This window comes from Oryzias latipes, chromosome 20 (assembly GCF_053564925.1).
Source record: "Oryzias latipes strain Hd-rR chromosome 20, Olatipes_Hd-rR_3.1".
Lineage (NCBI taxonomy): Eukaryota > Metazoa > Chordata > Actinopteri > Beloniformes > Adrianichthyidae > Oryzias > Oryzias latipes.
In genome coordinates, this window is record NC_136256.1 from 4,572,577 (window position 1) to 4,591,989 (window position 19,413).

Genomic DNA, 19,413 nt, shown 5'->3' on the forward strand with positions numbered 1-19,413 from the left:
GATAGATTAATTTTAAGGATAAAAATCAAACTTGATACATGTGATTTTGTAATGCAGCTTTGTTTACTTCTGTTTTATAAATGTGGAGCGTTAGGTCACGTGGTTTCTGAGGGAAAAAGGAGAAATCTGTTTATGTGTTTACATGCACAGCAGGAGTCTGGTTTCCACACATCCAACATGTCACTGGTTTCATTTGGTTCCTTTGATCCATGTCGGCTCAGCGTGATCGCCACATAACCTTTGGTTACCTCAGGGGGAAGGATGGGGCAACACAGTCAGTGAGGTGGTCCTGGAGGTGACCATTCAATGATCACCTGTCAATCAAATGGACACACATCTGTTTGATCAGTTTCCCAAAGTTAATCCCCAGTACAGTTGTCATCAAATAAAATACACAAAATGCACAAAGGAAAAAAAGTTTTTATAAAAAAAATGCAAGTGTTTCTGCCACCAGTCCTAGAGGAATCTGGACCTTTAGCAAACAGCACACAGGCTAGAGTGTGATGTGTCGCCACGACTTTAAACGACCGTGCCTGTAAATCACAGAAGATACATGTTTGTGTTGTTCAGGCCATTGCTCGTTTAATCTGAACTGAGCATGCCCAGTGCCTGCAGATGAATCCTCTCTGTTAGACCGACAATGCACAGGAGCGCTCTCTATTGACACAGAGTCATATAAATGTGAAAATTAAACAAAAAGAGTTTTTCACAATTCAGTGCAGATATTTTCCCCCCAACACTTATACTACCTTATTTACAGCCTGCTCTTTCAACTATTTTCATAATTTTTTTAATTTAATATAAAAAAGGAAGTATGCAGGACAAACACTTGTTGGAACCCATCCCATGAGGTTCTTGTAAAACTAAAGATTTATCAATCAGCCCTGTGGTTTAAAAAGTAAGCCTGCAAACATGTCTTCAAGATATAAAATAAATCAATGAAGTGTATATTGTAAATGTTGACTTCTTACTAGGGCAGTATGGTGTCACAGTGGTTAGCACTCTTGTCTCACAGTGAGAAGGCTCCGGTTCTAATCCCAGGTTATTTCTTTTGGAGTTTGCACATGTGGGATTTCTCCAGGACCTCAGTTTCCTTCCAAAGTCCAAAAACATTCTTCATAGGTTGATTGGGATCTCTAATCTCTGCCCCGTTTAGGATGTACCCAAACAGTAGCTGGGATAGACTCCAGCAGCCCCATAACCCTGAAAGGGATTCAGCAGGCTCTGAAGATGGGTGAATGGGTGTTTACCTATTCAGCGTTTTTCTACCTTGATTGCGGTCCATAGTGCTTTAACAGCCACTAGACACCCTTTCACCCAAACACACACTGATGACAGTGCTGCTGCAGGGACCAGCCCGCCAGGAGCAATGTAGGGGTCGTTGTCTTTTTCAAGGACATTTTGACACATGGATAGGGAAGCTGGGAACTTAACCTGCAACCTTCTTGTCAGGGGTTGACTGCTCAACCTCTGACCCTGTTCAGTCATTTGATCAAAGAAACATATAAAGCGTCCGAAATATGTCAGCAAAAGGATTTAATTATTTAATTTCCCTCTTGATAGAAAACATTGCATGGAAATGATCTCATACATAGTTTCATGTACTAAAGTGAAACATCTCAGACCTGGAAAAAAACAGTTGATGTGTGTCTGCTCGTGTAACTTGGATGTTTTTGTGTCTGTGGTTTTCTTTCAGACTTTCATAGTCCTGAACAAGGGGAAGGCCATCTTTCGTTTCAGTGCCACGTCAGCCCTCTACATCTTCAGCCCCTTCCACCCCATCCGCAGACTGGCCATCAAGATCCTGGTCCATTCATATCCTTACGCCCAAAGCTTTGCACAAGTCGTGCATGAGGAAGGTGATCAGGCATCTTAAAGGTTTGACCTGCTGCAGGGCAGCCGTCAAAAAAAAAAGTGCACCGTCCCGCTGCCCTCATTGAGTTTTTAGGTTTCTGTTTTGACTTCAAACCAGACGTCAGCTTTTCTGTCAGTGTCCGCCAAATGTTTGAAGATGACACGAATACAGACACTAATGTTGGATAAAACGCTATCCCCCTAACGTGTGCTGGTAGTTTATTCCATTAAGAGCTGGTCCTAACCAACCATGACTGCAAACCACAACCCAGAACCAAATATACTTGAATGTACCTGGATTTGAAGGAAAGTAAATACATCCAAATTCACAAACACTGAAGAAAATCAAATGCCACCAGGACCTCGTTTCTCACGCGGTCTTCTGTTAAAGGTTGTTGATTGTTTATTAAATTATTATTTGAATGATTCTTCAACTCCAAAAGAGCCAAAAGTTCCTTTTTTAACTCTCAATCAAGCTAAAATAAGAAGGGATATATTCTTTTGTTCTACTTTACAATAAAAAGGCAAAAAAAAGCACACATTTTTCGATTTGGTTTTAAAATACAAATTTCAAAGAATGTTTTACTGGATGATTTGTGTTTTTTCTGGCGTTACGCCTGAGTGTTTCTCTCCGATTATCAGTGGGTTCGATGGACTCCTGCTTGCTGTTTGTTGAGACATGTTTGCTCTTTAGCACATGTTTTCACTGCCATAAAAATGCATCCAGTTAAACAGCCGTTTCCTCTTTTGTACCTAAAACACAGAAAATGTGAAAATTTTATTTAAAGGAGACAAGACTTTGCAAGATAGACACTGAAACAAGTCAAGATCAGAAAAAAGAAACCACTGATAGACATCCAGTTTCATAAAAAGAATACACGTCTTTCTTTGATAACAGCCTGTATTTAATGATGATGTTGTTTACCTAAAAAGCTGATTTGAATAAAAAAAAGACAAAATAATTTTGAAATGGATTTAGTGAAAAACAACAGAGGAGCTGGCGGTAATGGCTCACATTTATCAAAATACATTATCTTGAGATGGCAAGCCCACGCAGCTTGCGTCATCGCACACTTTCTCAACCCTCCAGCGCTGGCTGGATGGCTGCTGTGTGGCTGCTCCAGACGGGCAGAGAGCCCCGTCAGGAGCTTTTCCTGGATCCACAGCTGGATGGAGTCCAGGTGCACAGTCAGGACTGATGCTGCTTTCAGCAGACACGCGATCCTTTCTCTGAGCCAGACATCATCTTGATCTGCTCGCTGAGCCATAAACGCCAACAGTAAATATCATCTGCGCAGACCGACCTGCACTCAGAGCTCCCTCTGACCTCTGACCTGCAGCCTTCTGCCATGTCTGTGGGGAAAACAAATGTGACGGCGGCTCGCTGAGGATGTAAACGGCTCAGAAATGTTGCGGCATTCACACCGTTCATTGTTTTCCCATGAAAGAGTCCAAAGGTGTGTTTGGAAGGCTTTTCCTGGCCTTAAACCTGTCCAAGTTCCTGAACACAGAGATGCTCCTGCGATCAGTCAGATGTGGAGGACAAATATTCAGGGTTGTGCCAACCTCCTGTTTTTCATCTTATATCAATGTTTATTAGAATTATTGGTAATTTTCACGTGAGCTTTGTTTTAATACATTTCTTTTTAAGAAACTAATTCTACCTTCTGGGGCTGCAGAGTACTGCAGTGGTTAGTGCCATCATTTCACAGCAAGAAGGTCCTGGTTCAAATCCCAAGTGGGACCTTTCTGTGTGGAGTTTGCATGTTCTCCTTGTGCTTGTGTGGATTTTCTCCAGACACTCCAGCTTCCTCCCATAATCCAAAAACATGCTTCATAGGTTAATTGATCACTCTAAAGTGCCTTTAGGTGTGAGTGTGACTGAGTGTGTGGTTGTGCAACTGACATCCAGGTTGTACCTCACCTTTGCCCTAGAGTAGCCAGGTTAGGGTCTTGGATGTCTAGATGGATTCCACCTTCTGACTTGATTCTGCAGAATTTCTGTCTCCTTCTGGTGACTTTGATTAGCAGACATTTCAAAGTTTTTCTTGATTCCTGCTGTGTGTCTGTGAAGATTATCAGTCATCCATGTCGTTCTCTGTTCTTCAGGACAGCTGAACTTTAAAGGTTGGCCTACAAGACATTTAAGTATCTACTTTAGTTCTAACTGCTGAAAGAAGAGATCCCACCAGTAAGAGCAAAAAGATCTTGATCAGCCATCTCGAAATTAAGAGAACAGCATCCTCAACAAAAAACCACTTCAGTCTATACCCAGCAGATGCCATAACATGTATTAACTTTTGAAAATACACATGGAAAGTCCTTCTGAGAGCAGCACTAACTCAGTCAACTACAATGTGGCCAAACACCTCCAGAACCTCTTAGTCTATTGGAAGGAACCACATCCACAAACCCCAGGACTCTCAGCAAAGTGAAGCAACATGAGATGGACCCATATGATGAAATGATCACCTTTAATTAGACGTCTCTTTTTACCTGTGTTCCCTCCATAAGAGGGCGAGGACAAGACTAGGGATAGGCCCCACGTTGCCTGAAAGAACATTTGAAACCTTCTGGACATCTGTTTGATCCTTGGTTGAGGGGAACCTCTCCAGGTGTCAGGATTTGGCTTTGTCTCCTCCTACAGGTCCTCCTCTGGTAATCACAGTTATTGCCTTCACCTGTGCTTACCTGGATTTAAGCCTTGTGCCTTCTATGGATCTGTGACATCACAGAATCTGAACTTAGTAAAAAAACGGACCCCTCCTATCTGGTACCTGCAGAGTTGTTGGTGTTAAACTTTAGTACTTGCTAATTCAAAACTGGGGAGGAAATTCTGACTCCGCCCCTAAACCAGGTGGTTCCATCTTTTGCTTGTAAAGGTTGAAACTTTTTAAAGTTGATCAAAACTTCCAGGAAGATTTTTCTTAATGCATGGCGGCCGGTCATCGACGCCGGCGTGCGCCTTCAGCTCCAGGCGCCAGACCTACATGTCAGATATGACTTCACACCCAAAATCTACCCTCCCCCCACCATCAACTCCCCCTTTATCCTCACCTCACACTCAGCTATTTTTACTGGAGTAGGCGGCTGCTGGTGTTGAGAGATGTCGAGCCGTGGGACATGCTGCTGTTGTCACGGTGATGAGTGGGTGAAGAGGTCGGTGGAGGAGGCGCGGCGCTGCTTCTGTGGGTGGATGGGCGGTGGGGTTTGAGTGAAGTGTGTGTTACAGTGAGAGGAAGTGCAGCAACCAGGAGTTGTGGCTCTGAAGTAGAGCTGCAGTTAGTGCTTGAGAAGTGTTTGTGGGAGACCAAGTGTGTTCTGGACCTCTGCCCGACCACGGTGGCGCCGCTGTGACAGGCTGTGGTGTGAGAGGGACTCGCACACGCACAAACTGTTTGGACTGTTCAATGCAAACATTGTGTGTTTTATCGCTCAGGTGATAAAAAGCTCATGAGGAAGCACGCCATGTTCTCTCACGGGGTTCTGCCCCTGCTGGAGCGCTCGTCCCACGAGACTCCTGGGACGCCATTCTGCATGGCAGGGTTGTGATGGGACTCATGTAAGTTTACCTTTGTGCGTCTGGCTCCTGCTCAAATTTCAAAATAAAAGCCAACTATAAGATTAGACTAGTTTTGAAGAAAAATCAAAAAACGAAGTGCTAGAAAGATGCAAAATGAAAGTGAGGTAAACTATAGATAGAAATATGGATCCCATCATGGATGTGGGAGGTTTAATGATATTACAGCTATGGTGGCCTGGGAGGTCCATAACAGCAAGACTCTCATTACAGGGTAATTAGCTTCTGGCTGTGTATTGGCAGCAGTGGGGGGGTCATTTGTGTTGTTTGTAACAGGTAACTGTATTATCTCCACTGTGCTCCAACACTTTTACAGCCAGCACTCAATCAACAATTAGGCTCAAAGAAGTTTCAGCTGGAGTTTGGGCCGCTCTCTGGCTGGCAGTAAGTTCCTTCTCCCAAATTACAATAATTATGATTCATTTATAGCCAGGATTGACAGCTGAGCGAGCTTTCACTGCGTCTCCCACCTCATCTCCTGCAGCCTGCTGAACACGACAGGTGAAGGGGATATTTAACCTGTGCCGCTGCCGCCTGACAGTTTGGAAAGTTACCGCTCCCCATTAGGAGATGATTAGAGTGGGCCCCTTCTACATGGCTGCTGCTAATGGCATATTAATTTGCTGAGCTGAATGTGGCAGGCAGAGGAAGGCAACACTCGCATGCTAACTCTCCTTCTGACACACTTGATTTTTATTCAGTGCTAATTCAGCATCAAAAAAAGTAAAGTTATTTAAACTTGAAAATTCTAGATTGTGTCCCACACCCAAATAAAGAGTAATTGGTTACGACTCATAACAACAGAACACATCAGGTTTTTGCTAACATAGCATTATAAAGCTAATGTTAGCGGGTTATTTTAATTCATGTTCTTCACCTTTAATTTATCATAGGTTCAACTGGGAGATGCTTATGCAGGGATGTCAGTGGTTTAGAACATTTTAGGTTTTTATCACTAAATGTTTTTTAATAGAACTTTATTAGCATGATAATACCACCTATGAACACACAGAGTTCATGTATTTATTTAGTTTTTTTCTGTGCACAAGGTCTGATATGAAAAACATTGATTTGAAAGTCACATTTATCGATAGAAGCAGAAGCACCATGCTAATGAAACACAAGCACTCTCGTTTTCTTGTTGTTTTGTTCTAATTGTCCACAATTAATGTGTGTAGTTTGCATTACCTGGTTAACTTGTTGTCCACCTACCCAAATGCAGACAAATACTTTTTTTGTTTTAAACAAAACTGAAATGACCATAACCTCTCACATTGCTTTTTGTTAACAACAGAACTTATACTGTTCATTACAGTATTTTATCACCCGACTCCACATTTTGGTCGTCAATATTTCATTTTTTGCCTAAAACATATTTTCAGTCTGCTCTTTTTTACTCTATTTGCGTTTTTTGTTGATAAAATCTTAGATGTATGTCTCTTTTTTTCATGTCGTGATGCACACCATTGTGAACGTAATGCCTGTTATTTTGCAAATGCTACCTTTTTTGTTGCTTTTGTTTTTGTGCTGACTCATGGTTAGGCCACCATTGTAAATAGGAATAGATTTTTCACGGTCTTAGTCTAAAAACGTAACTATGTAGAGTGTCCTTGAGTTTTCTGAAAGGGCACATTAAAAAAAAAAGGATTCTTATTCTAAACAACCAATGCTTACCAGAAATGATACAATCATAAAGCATGCTAACATTAAAAAAATATATATATTTTTTTTAGCATTTATTTTTGGACTTCTGTGTGGTAGAGAAAAGGCAGTTGATTGCACCCACGTCCTAAAAAAAAGGATAGAATCTGATTAATATTTCCAGGCTTTTGCATGTAAAATTATTGGTTTAGGACAGAAAAAAAAGTTGTTACGTTGTTGCAGGAATTTTGTTGGTTTTATTTTTCTTTCATTTTTTCCCCAATTTTTTACCAAAAATAACCCCCAAGTTTTCTTGTTTTTCTATTGGTCACACAGTGAGTCATTCGAAAATATCCAAACATTTTTTTTAAAAAGGCAGATAACAATGGGCTTATAAATGGCTTTGCTGTTGCAGTCAACAAAGTGGTCTGTCACAGAAAATGACCAAAGTTTTTAGAATATAGCAGTTACAAAACAGGCGAAGACAGAAAGGAGACAAAAATATTCTGAAATATTTTTCAAATCCACCTAGAAAAATACAAATAACAATAAAAACAATTTCAGATAAATTTACCATAGATCTATGCATCCAAATCTGAATGCGTCTTTCTCTTCATAGACTCTTGGTTAATGGCTTTACCTGGTCCTGCAAACCTCGGCACCGATGGGATGTACCATGTCATGTTTCCCACATGGTGTGGTTATTATGCAAGAGTCAGGACTCAGATACCGGAGGCTAAAAATAGCTCCAGCATCAGGAGTTTCAGCTCAAAGACAGACGCCAGACACAAGTAAATAACTGAACAAAATATGCCCAGAAAATTCTTAAAGAAAAGGAAAACATTAGAAAATGTTTAAAAATGAAGAGAAGAAAGTTTTACTAAAACCCAAATAGGTAAATAAAATACCAATTTTGTCCTGGAAAATGGACAGAAAATAAAGTCAGGACATTGTGTTTAGTAGATTATTTCTGTGTCACAACAATCTCTTTTGGCACTTTTTTTTACACAACTGGAAGGCTTGTTCTCTTTGATGTCTCATTTGTGGGTAAACATAGGTTTATTTAAGGTGCATAGTTTGACCTTTTAGATTGTAGTCAGTAGAGAATTGCTGTCCTGTGAAACCTGCCTACAGTGATCATCCAAGGAACTGCATCACTTGGTACATCCTGTTTTGTTGCGTCAAGGGAGCAGCAGCGGGGACTTGGTTGCGTCCGTGAAGAATTTTCTTAAAAATCTTTTCTGACAAACAGTTTTTGTTTCTGCCATTGACTGTAGTTTGGTAGATTGGATGATCAAAGTCTGAAAAATAGGAAGTTTAGACAATTCATCTTTTTTTTTCTTTACTCAAATTGCAGCATTATGAAAAAACATAAACAACCACAACTCCCAGGCTCCTCCCCAGCCTGGTCACAGACTGCTGTGAGATCTTCCTGTTCCTTCACCAGTAGTTGTCGGACATCAGCCAACATGGCTGTGTTGGTAGAGCAGCTGAGCAAACAGATGAGAGCTGAAGGCCTCTCGTGTTGGACAGAATTTACTGTTAAAATAGGGGGTAATTAATCATCTGACACATGAGGTGTATATTTGTATAAACCCCTTTCGTATTTACATGGATACATCTCCTGCTGGACCAGATGGCAAAAATAGAAGAGAAAAGGAGAGAGTGGGATGTTAGAGATGGGGGATAAGCGTGCACAAGAAAGGGGAGTGTGTGTTGGAGTGCATAATTTTGAGGGGTAAGGGTTGTGTGTAATGAATGCTGTAGTTAAAATTGGCAGGTAGGGCACTGAGAGGACACTTGTTTGTATTTCCAGTGACTGAGATGTTGGCCCACACCATCATACTTCCTTCACCAAAAAATCTGGACTATCTGGGCTGAAAGCTGTCTTCCTCCAATTGTTACTGAAAATCTGTAGAATCTGTCTACTTCAGCTAAGTGCTGACAGGGTAAGAATGGGGTTGTCTTTGGACGCCACGTTCGCAACCTGTCTCAGACAGCCCACACGTTATGGAACTTGGCGCCGAATTAGTCACACCTAAAAATACCTGAAGCACAAAAAAAAATTCAAAAGCAAAGAAAAAGAAAACATTTAGGCAGAAAAGATCTGATATTTTTTTTAGTCCTGCAACCCAAACACTTAGTCCTGTTGGTCATCTCACAAATGTCATACAAATGTGCAACTATACAAAAAGGAAACAAACAGTCTTTCCAACATTAAAGGATTTCCTGCCAAAGGACTTACTGTACATTACAAGGATTGACTGCTGTCTGCCAACCTATGAAACCATTTGGATTCTGTTAGATGTGCTCATCTATATTTATCTTTTAAGCGCATCTTTATGGAAATGTGTACAAATTTCAGTGTTTTGATGCTATATAGAAAAATTGTCAATGTCATAAAGTCTGATCGTCATTGGGTGCGGTTATTGGACTAAACATCCTTGTGATGATAAAAATGTGTTTAGAAGCACAAAGGAAATGAAATGTTTTTTTGCTCACTTAATCTTGTATTTTTCCTTAACCGTCTCACATTATTCAGTCTCTTCATCATGTGCACCATCCTAACCAACTGTTGCTTCATGGCCATGTCAGAGCCGACGCCCTGGGCCAAATACCTGGAGTAAGTACACGTTATAAGTTCCTGTTCATCATTGTGCTTTAAATTTTTTTAAACGTTTTTATTTTAAAAAATATCAGCAAAGGAAGGGCGAGGAATTCTTTTAGAAGCAGTTTTTGAACTCTGTGGGATGCCGGTCTGCTGGGTTAATAGCATCATTAGCGGTCTGAGCAGCTCTTCAGAGAAAAGCCTTCAGATGAATCAGTGCAGGGAAACGCTGACCACTTACAGGCAACGCTGAGGTGAATCGGGCAGAAAGGAAATGTCAAGCAGCAAATGTCAGAACCAAATGTAGAACTTTCGCATGAAACTCTTCATTTCACATGTCTCAACTCATCAAATCTGGTATTATCCAGAGTGAATGGCTGGCCATGGCCCTAAGGTCGAGTCTGTGACTGCAGGCTGAACAGCAAAGAATCACAACTACAGCACCACACTAACCTTGTTCCCACACCACTACAACATCTTCTCAAGAGGCCATCTAAAGTCACACACCTTAGGGTGTATTCAGACTGAAAAGATCCTTCCTTCTGGATTGAGTCCGCTTAATATGTTCCGGATCGAGTCCCAAACCTTGTGTTTGGTCTGTGTTCAGACTGGCATCAATGGGACCATCCTGTTACGGACCAAAGCTTGTAAACAAAACCACATGACTAAAGATCTCGTCAGTCATTGGTCAGGAACCACGAGGGCAGGTCAAAACAGCAAGAGAAGGACAGACAGATGTGCTGCAGCCATACTTTTCTTATCAGGACAGTCAGCTTGTTAAAACTTAATATGTTGATTACCAGTTTTGAACGTTGGAAACCAAACTTTTAACTTGCTACTTTGGTATGGCGGAGGCACGCTGCAAGGCGGTAACTGGCAAGGAGACCAGTGTGTGCTTTAACTCAGAGGATGCTAGCAGCTGCTGTGATGAGGAGACGTCAGGTAGGAAGGTACGCCGATAAGTGTTCATGGTATACAGGTTGCCAGGAAAACAGTGTGAGAAGTTATGTGGATCACGTTAAAAATTGTTTTAATGAGCCTGAATTCACACATGTCAATGAGTTGCTGTGTCTCCTTGTTGTGGTGGTATTGCTGTATTTTAAGAGAATTCTGTCAAGGAAACTACAACATTGTTTTTAGGATGACATCACAGCAGCACCTGTCGCGTAACAATACATGAAAAGCATGTAAGAAGTGTTTTCAGCTGTGTTATAAGAAACGTTCTTGTTCTGTTTGATAACACGACAATCGTTGCTTTATATTTATCTGCAGCTTAGCTGTTGCTTCATTCCTACTCTGCTTACATCGGCTATGGTGGCCATTTTGGTTCAGTTTGCTCCACTCTGGGAACGGATTGTATTCAGACTGAGGAATCGCAGAGCAAACTGAAGCTAAGCCTGATTGGAAATGAATCAATATCAACTCCAAAGATGGGTCAGAGAGCTGTTCCTGGTCCAGGGCTTTTTATAGTGCAGTTTTATATGCAGTTTTTTATTTTAAACAGCGCATTGTGTTATCTGCGTCCTAATTGGCCAAAGACCCTGTCAATCAATCTCCTCTGTGCCAGGTCTACTGTACAGAATGTGTTACAGAGTTACATGAAGTGTGTAGTGAGGAGTTTTTGCAGCATTAAATCGTCAGTAATTCTACTTCACAGGTTTCACCTATCAGGTTATTAATGGAACATTACTTTCACAATAAACCAGGGAACACTGTATTACAAACCACAGTCTTTTTATTATATGATTGAGATAAAGAAGATCCACTGAAAAAGGATCCCACAAAGAAGAATACTTGGTGTTCAAAGACATTGCTGTGTCTGCTAGAACTTTTAGTCTTTAAGCTTCTGATGATCTTTTCATTTGGTAAACAGTTTCATCACTGCCTGTTCTCCTCCTGTCTCTGTATGCCTCACTTTACCCATACTGGTGATAAAAAAATACTGACTACACACTGGAGAGTTTTATGAATATTTCTTTTGTGATTCGGTTATTTTTGCTTTTTTGTCAATATATCCTATTGTCTCCTATTTTCCTTAAATGTTTTTTGAAGGAATTCATTTTCCTTGTACCTTTCTCTATAGTTTGAATAATGTCTCCCTTTCTTCTGTTGGGACTCTTCAGATACACCTTCACAGGTATCTACACCTTTGAGTCACTAATAAAGATCCTGGCCAGAGGATTCTGTGTGGGGCCCTTCACCTTCCTGAGGGACCCTTGGAACTGGCTCGACTTCAGTGTCATTGTGATGGCGTGAGTCCTGCGCTCAACACACACATGTATCTAACAACAGGAGGAAGCCAAGTCATGTTGCCAAAAATAAATCAGAAATCTTGAAGGTCATGATGGGGTCTGGATGTTTAAGCATGGTGGATGGTACAATGGTGCAGCATAGAAGTTCAAGAACATAAACATGTACAGATGTGCAGCTGCACCTCGCCAAAGAACAAGCATGGGAAACCATCAGAGCCATGTCAAGCCTCGGTTTTTTGTTTACTATTATTGATACTATAGCTATCAGAATAGAGAAAATTCCATAATTTACCAGTAATTATTCTTTTTGGTCCTGTCAGAGCAAATTATAAAAAGAAAATCGTTTGGTCATTCTTTAATGTCGCCATGACATCTGTAACAGGATTGCCTGCATCAATGTAACCCTTGTGATATCCTAGGCACTTTAACATTGGGAGTTGGGTCATCTAGACCCACTAGACAGTGCTCTGAACCTTTTTCTTCTATGATTTGTGATCTTCACTGGTGTCCATGGATTACATGAAATCTTTCCACCTTTATCCACCTTTGTCATGGTAGGGAGAACACGTCAATGTAAGGGTGGGGTCATCTAAGATAGAACAAGGGTTAAGAAAATTGTTTCAAGTTGTAATGAAAAAAAACGAATATGTTACCATATCAACCTCACAAAATGGCAGATTTAGATGATACTACTTACCGTGTCAATGACATTAACCAACCTCCACAACCTTTGACCTCCAGAGAAGCAACAATTCTGAGTCAAAAACAAAGCTTTTTAAAAAAAACCGTTTCAACTTGACCTGTAATGACCTCTATGGCCAAGAGCTGTGTACTCTGTGTGGGGGCTGTCAGGTCATGAACGGGGGTGGCAAGGGTCAATCAATCCCTGCAGCTTTTGTAATCTCCATTTGCTCTTCAAGGGTTATAAAAACAAAAAAGTCCTTTTACATTTTGAAGCACCTTCTGTAAGTGGAACCAGTGGCTTATATGAACATGCCAAGAAGTAACTACACTTTCAAAAACACAACTTCATAAAGACTGCAGATAACACTCCTACAGGGCAGTCTACTATATTATGTTTGAACTGAACAAATAGGACTCTAATCGATGGAAAAGGAAAATGTCCTCCAAACGTATGAACATAAAGATGACATAAAAAGGCCTCAGAAAAGTCACAACACAGAATTCAAAATCACCAACAAAACAATGTACTTCCCCTGAAACAACTGAAAGAGTACATCAGCAAAAGTAGAAGAGCCTCCTGTTCCCCCTGTGATGAGCTTGTATTGTGAAACATCAAATGTGCTGCAGAGCAGAAAGGTCTGGATTTAAATAGAGGAGGATGACATTTCCGTCTGATGGGATTATTTTGTGGAATTAAAAGGAAAAGTTTGTCTGAGAGGTTTTCACTACACTTGATGCACAAAAGTCGGAAAGTTTGTGGCTCGAGTCAGCTTTCTAAGATTTTGCAGAGTAAGGAGGAAATTGTCTCTGCAGAAGTTTTCTTTGAGCCAGTTGTCAAAATGAGACCGAAAAGCACCCCCCTACACCCTGCCCAACAAAATGTTTGCTTTTTTTCATCACTATGCCGTTTCAATTACTTATTGCAGTGTAAATTCCACCTTTAGTGCCTTTACTCACATTATTTGGTAATTTTAAGAATCTAAGGATATTTTTAAAAGACATTGCTATGATTTTCATCTCAGGCTTGTCTTTACTGCAGGAACAGAAACAGTTAGCTTCCTGGACATTTATGAATGTTCTCCTTCTATTTAGAGATTTCAGTTGAAGAAATCATTACAATGTTTTTTGCTTAACAACTCTTTAACAGGCCTTCCATGGATGCACGCTCTGCAGGAATCAGAAGAGTCATTCGTCTTAGCTGTAAGACAGAAACAGAAATCATTGGAGAGAACATTGAAAACAATAGTTTTTCATCATCTTTATTTTGGTAATGTGCGTTCTAATCAGGCCAGAGAATTTGTTTATGACCTTGTGGAGCTGTGGTTGCAAGGTCTGTGGTGCCGTAGCGAACCCGGTGGTGGACACCCGAAGTAAGGGATGGGGTTAAGCTGAAGGAGGAGTCCCATGAGCCTGGCTGGTTTATAGGACTCCAGAGGCAGCTGACAGGTACTGGCAGTCTAAGCGAGCTGCGTCCCGGACTGTTGCAGAGGCAAAAACTCGGTCCTGGGAGGAGTTTGATGAGTTCATGGAGAAGGACTGTCGGTTTGCCTCAAGGAGATTGTGGAAAACCATCCAGCGCCTCAGGAGGGGAAAGCAATTTTCTGCAGGCGCCGTTTTCAGCGCAGGTGGGGAGCTGGACATTGTTGAGCGGTGGAAGGAATCTCCTTAATCCCACTGACATTCCTTCTCTTGAGGAAGCAGAGGCTGAGGACTTTGGGGTGGAGCTGTCCATCGCCCAATCAGGGGAATTCTCTGGTTATGCATTAAATCCATGCAAACCAGGTTGCTTGTTACAAAACCAAGCCTTTGTCTTTATCTAAAACAGTCAAACTTTACAACAGAAATATTCCTGAAGATTAACTTTAACTTCTTCATTGGGGTGCGCTTTCTCAGAAATTGCGCTGTCTTGGGCATCTGGTCCCACGGTTGACATGTTCTTGCGCTGAGGCCAGTAAAAATAAACTCAGGAGCAGGAAGAATCGAACATATCCAGATAATCATACAACACACAACAAGAGACACTACAACATAAAACACAAAAGAAACCTCTTTAATTAATGAGAGCGAATGCCATGAAAAAAGGCTTTTCTGTGGAATTCCTTCATTTTCTGAATGCCAGATTTAAGTAACATCAGGCTAGAAACCCACACTGTGTGGAACAGACAGTGACCTGTCCTCAGCTGTAATTGGCCGACTGATGGAAGATGGTTGTGGTGCTGAGCGGTTAGCTATCAGGGGGTTCTGCAGCCGCCACCGCGAAGACGAATGATCAGAATCAAAGGGGTTGGATCAATATCTAACCCTCAGGCCATCACCTACTCTGCTGTAAATGGAAAGAATTTGAAAGACATACTTTCAGTTAAGTGGTCACAGACAAAGGAGGAATTTTTCATGTTGTTTTAGAACAGCTCACGATATACTGTGAAGGTGGAGACTTTTTCCAGCATTACAGTTTGTTCTCTAAACAAAGGGAACCGCTGATGCTGCACTGACTATCCACACTCAACTATAAGGCTCGGTTGATAATATCAATCCAAATTTAGTAAATCAATATTTGATCCATAAAAGTAGAGATTGATCTTTTATGCCTTCTTCTTTTCTGGTGAACTAATGCAAAACGGCAGTAAAGCCAAAGTCTGTTAGCTTGATGCTAACATATAATGGAATTTCCTATAGGATGGCTAATGCTAACGCTTGGTCGGCATAAAAATCTATTGCTGACTAAATTAACAGCTTTATTTGCTCACAGGCAGGAATTTTTCAAACTCTTTTAATGAAACATTTTATTTTGAAGTAACCATTTGTGATTTAAAGCACCATTTTTTGCCGAAATCTTCTGTAATAAAGTGTAGTACTATGGCACAAGCTGCATCTAGTGGCCAAAATGACCCCCCCCCCCCCCCCCGGGAATGACAGCAGAACTTTTATTTTTGTAACATGAGTCCGTTTAGAGCCTTTGCAATGTTAATGAACTGCACATTTTTGTTGGAGCTTTTCCTTTTGAGAAATCATGTAATGCTGGATGTGTTAACAATCTCATGGTTTATTTCACTAATACATTTTACAGTATGTGAACTGAATATGATTAATATAGATATTTTGTACTTCTATAAATATATCTAAATGTGTAAACCATATAAATTTAAAACGGATTCAAATCAAGTGGAAAGAGAGTCGAAAAAATTGAATCAAAGGAATAAAATAAAATTGTTAATCTAATCAATTCTCTAAATTATTGGTGATACCCAACTTTACTCAACTGTCCACATTTATGAAAGAGGTAGATGATGCTTTTACAGCCTTTTGGCTTAGAATTAAATAAAATAATAAAAAAAAAGAATAAAACAAAATAAAATAGAATAAACTAGAATAGAATAAAGTACAATAAAACAAAATAAACTAGAAAAAAATAAAATAAAATAAAATAAAATAAAATAAAATAAAATAAAATAAAATAAAATAAAATAAAATAAAATAAAATAAAATAAAATAAAATAAAATAAAATAAAATAAAATAAAATAAAATAAAGTACAATAAAACAAAATAAAGTAAAATAAAACAAAATAGAATAGAATATAATAAAGTAAAATAAAACAAAATAAAATAGAATCGAATCGAATCGAATCGAATCGAATAGAATAAAGTAAAGTAAAGTAAAACAAAACAAAGCTAAACAAAATTGAATAGAATAGAATAGGACTTTATTGATGCTTTATTGAAAGGGGAACTATCCAACAATAATGCATAGAAGAGGTATGCTGATGTTGGGGGGTTTGAAATAAAAGGTGTGTGCAGTCATGTAGGTGTTTGATACCAAATCAACATGGACTTCTTCAAGAGAAACTCTTTATCGTTGAAAAGTCCGAAAGAGTCAACTCTTTTTTTCTTACTTCTGAAGGCTGAATAAGAAATCTGTTCAACTCACATGACTCACAAAATGTAATTCCTCTCTGAGGGAAAAAAATACATTACAGGAACATTAAGACCACTTTTTGCTCAAACACTTAAAGTCTTATTCTACGTGCACTGAAAGCACTCAGTAATGCAATGTTATAATGACATTATTGGAAAAGATAACAAATCGATTAAAAATACACTTTTCTGTGATGTCTTGTTATATATATATATATATATATATATATATATATATGTATTATATATCCCAAGACAGAATACTCCAATAATAAACACAGTAGTAAATTCTAATTCTAAACCTAAAATCATTGGTTGTTCCAACTGTTTTTTTTTTAGCTTTTTGCAGAAATGTCGCCTGAAGCTTAATTTTCAATGTTGTGAGTTTCAGCTATGATGTCCAGTCAACTAAAGAAAAACATATGGCTTTCATTCACTTCAAGAAAATTCAAAAACTAATTTCTTTCACTTCGTGACACCTGAAATATTCACAAAAAATGTAAGATTTGTTTGTCTTAATAGATGTGCTGCTTGCTTTAATGGTAAATAAGAACTGGACTGGACACACAGACATCCTGCCCTTGAACTGAGGCCAGCGTTGAAGTTAAATGGACATAAGTCGCCCATTTACACACACACTCTTCATCAGCAGATACACTCCCTCATTGATGTGTGACAGACCCACCCACTCAAACATAATCTAAATAAATGTGTTAAAGAGTCACCTCCCCAACACCGCTATTAAAATACATTTTTTAAAGGAAACACAACATGTGAGATTCTTTCCTATAACAAAGAAACTGGTCTCTCTTTAAACTCCCAATATTTTCTTTATGCTCAACAGCAGCTAAACACTAATTCCAAAATCGTATTCATTTCCTGATTCAGCCTTCAGATTTACAGATGAAGCAACTCATTTTCTGCAGCAACAAAAAAAAACCAAGATTTTAAACCTAAGTAACACATCCACATCCCAAAACACAACTTTATAAGATCATCTAAAAGCTGAAAACACAAAGTTGTTAGTAAAGATCTGGCACTTTGAGAGAACATTTGGTGCATTTCCTTTTCCATCAAGAGTGTCTTAGGTCGCTGGTTCCATCCACTGGTGATTGTAAAAGGTCTTTTCTGATTGCCGCTTGGTAATTCAAGCACTCTGACAGTTGAAGCTACTGAAATACGAACCTCGATAAAGAGCTGTTAGTAGTTCGATATTGGAGGACTTTATCTAGCTTAGGGTCCAAAATGGCCGCCTGGCTAATGGCTGCTTTTCACATTTCACCTAAAGAAGATCTTCCGGTCATCTGAGCCTGTTGTCCCAATTATCCTTTTATCAAAGTTTGAACCCAACAGAAGGCCCTAGAAGAAATTCTGATGCTGGTTTCTACGTGTTTTATTATCAAGTTTTTGTGTGGTTATGTTTTCTGCGTTCACAATTTTTCAAAGGTATTTAAAAAACAGAACAATTCAAAAGCATAAATTAGACTTTACTGTGTGATTTCATCTAACTCTTTAAGCTTTAGCTCCAGTGTTGACGTTCTTTGAGTTATCTTAATTCTTCAACTGTTAACTCAGTTAACGTAATTCCGGAGGATTCTGAAAAGTAAAAAAGCAACATTGCTCTGCGATGCAACACTTTACAGTAGTGAAGTGCTTACGCGATCAACGTAAAGAAGCTAAAAAGCATGGCGCAAAGCCGCTTTTCTCCACATCAGAACCAGCATGATTTACGTTGATTACGTAAACGGTTGAAGAATTACTGCCTATGTTTTTTAGGTGTCACTGGCAACATGTTTGGAGTTAAAGGGCTAGCATTTCAGCTCAACTTTACACTGAAAACATTGACAGAACTTAAAGAAAGATGGGAACAAGCGAAAGTCAATTCTCAAGCTATAAATTTTATAATGATTAGAAGTCCTTTACTTTAAACTAAAAAAATACAACATTAACCTTTTCAAACCAAAACTGATATTTTCTAAGTAATTTGTTTACTTTATTGAGCTAGAAAAGATAACATAAACTATGCAGTTGGATAGTTTTGGTATTTTTAACTCGGGGTAGTCTTGGAATCGAGATTTCAAAGATTAAGACAAGTCATTGGTCTTTAATCCTCTCTGCTTCCTTTCACTTCTCCAGTTCTTGTGTTTTTTTCCTTGTCATTGATAAAGGGATCAATCAGGTTCATGTATTTCACTTAACTGTACACATTTGACTTGCTAGGTTGGTTGATATTCCAACCTTTTAGAGGGATACGTTTAAATAATACAAGAATGTTCAGACTGTTTTATCTTTGTCTTCTTTTGTTGTATGTTGAAAACCACCACACTGCCCCCTACAGGCTGTTAACAGAGTTTATCAAAGTAGGGAACCTGCAGGCGCTGAGAACGTTTAGAGTGCTGAGAGCCCTGAAAACTATCTCAGTCATCCCAGGTAAGGCTGTACCACCATCAGGAGAAGACAGGGGGATGGTTAAAAGAACCAACAAACTCTTGTAATCTGGTCGTGTCCATCCTCTCGTGTTCATCCCATGTCTGCCATGTCCTGCAGCAACAGTCTCCACCCAAACTCTTGCTCTTAGTCCAGCCAGGGGTCCCAAATGTTAGCTGTTAGCTAACGATCATTGCAGAAGGAAAAGTCAGGTATGGTTGAAGTGAGCAGGTGATGGTTGACTGGAGAATCCGTGTCAAGGACAGCTTCTTTGTCCCTTCAGCTTTAGAAGTATTTCCTATTTTATTCGATAAAGTTGACATAAAAACTTTAGATTTCTGCTGTAGATCATTCCGCAGATCACAGGTGGATCTAACAAGGCCCTTCCAAAATCTAAATCCTAAAAGGGATTTAGATTACATATTAAATAACGTGTACAAATATATTTAAGTTG

General features: G+C 39.5%; 1 protein-coding gene and 1 long non-coding RNA gene across 10 annotated transcripts in view; one reads left to right on the top strand and one right to left on the bottom strand.

The window, feature by feature from the left end:
• The window catches only part of LOC101167997 (sodium channel protein type 5 subunit alpha), a 254,888-nt gene that overhangs the window by 60,949 nt on the left and 174,526 nt on the right, over positions 1–19,413 (top strand). For 6 of the 9 annotated variants that reach the window (XM_078938898.1, XM_078938896.1, XM_078938901.1 and 3 more), the window contains exons 4-7: positions 1,697–1,814; positions 9,608–9,698; positions 11,807–11,935; positions 18,871–18,962. In XM_078938898.1, coding sequence (XP_078795024.1) covers positions 1,697–1,814; positions 9,608–9,698; positions 11,807–11,935; positions 18,871–18,962 — 430 coding nt within the window. The remainder of the gene's footprint in view (positions 1–1,696; positions 1,815–9,607; positions 9,699–11,806; positions 11,936–18,870; positions 18,963–19,413) is intronic. The other 3 variants (XM_078938897.1, XM_078938900.1, XM_078938904.1) reach the window with 1 other exon arrangement.
• On the bottom strand, positions 376–18,877 carry LOC110017250 (uncharacterized). The gene is made up of 4 exons (XR_013652402.1): positions 13,928–18,877; positions 4,351–13,817; positions 3,779–3,987; positions 376–2,607 (listed from the first exon to the last, which is right to left on the bottom strand). It is a non-coding gene; the product is annotated as an uncharacterized LOC110017250 (long non-coding RNA).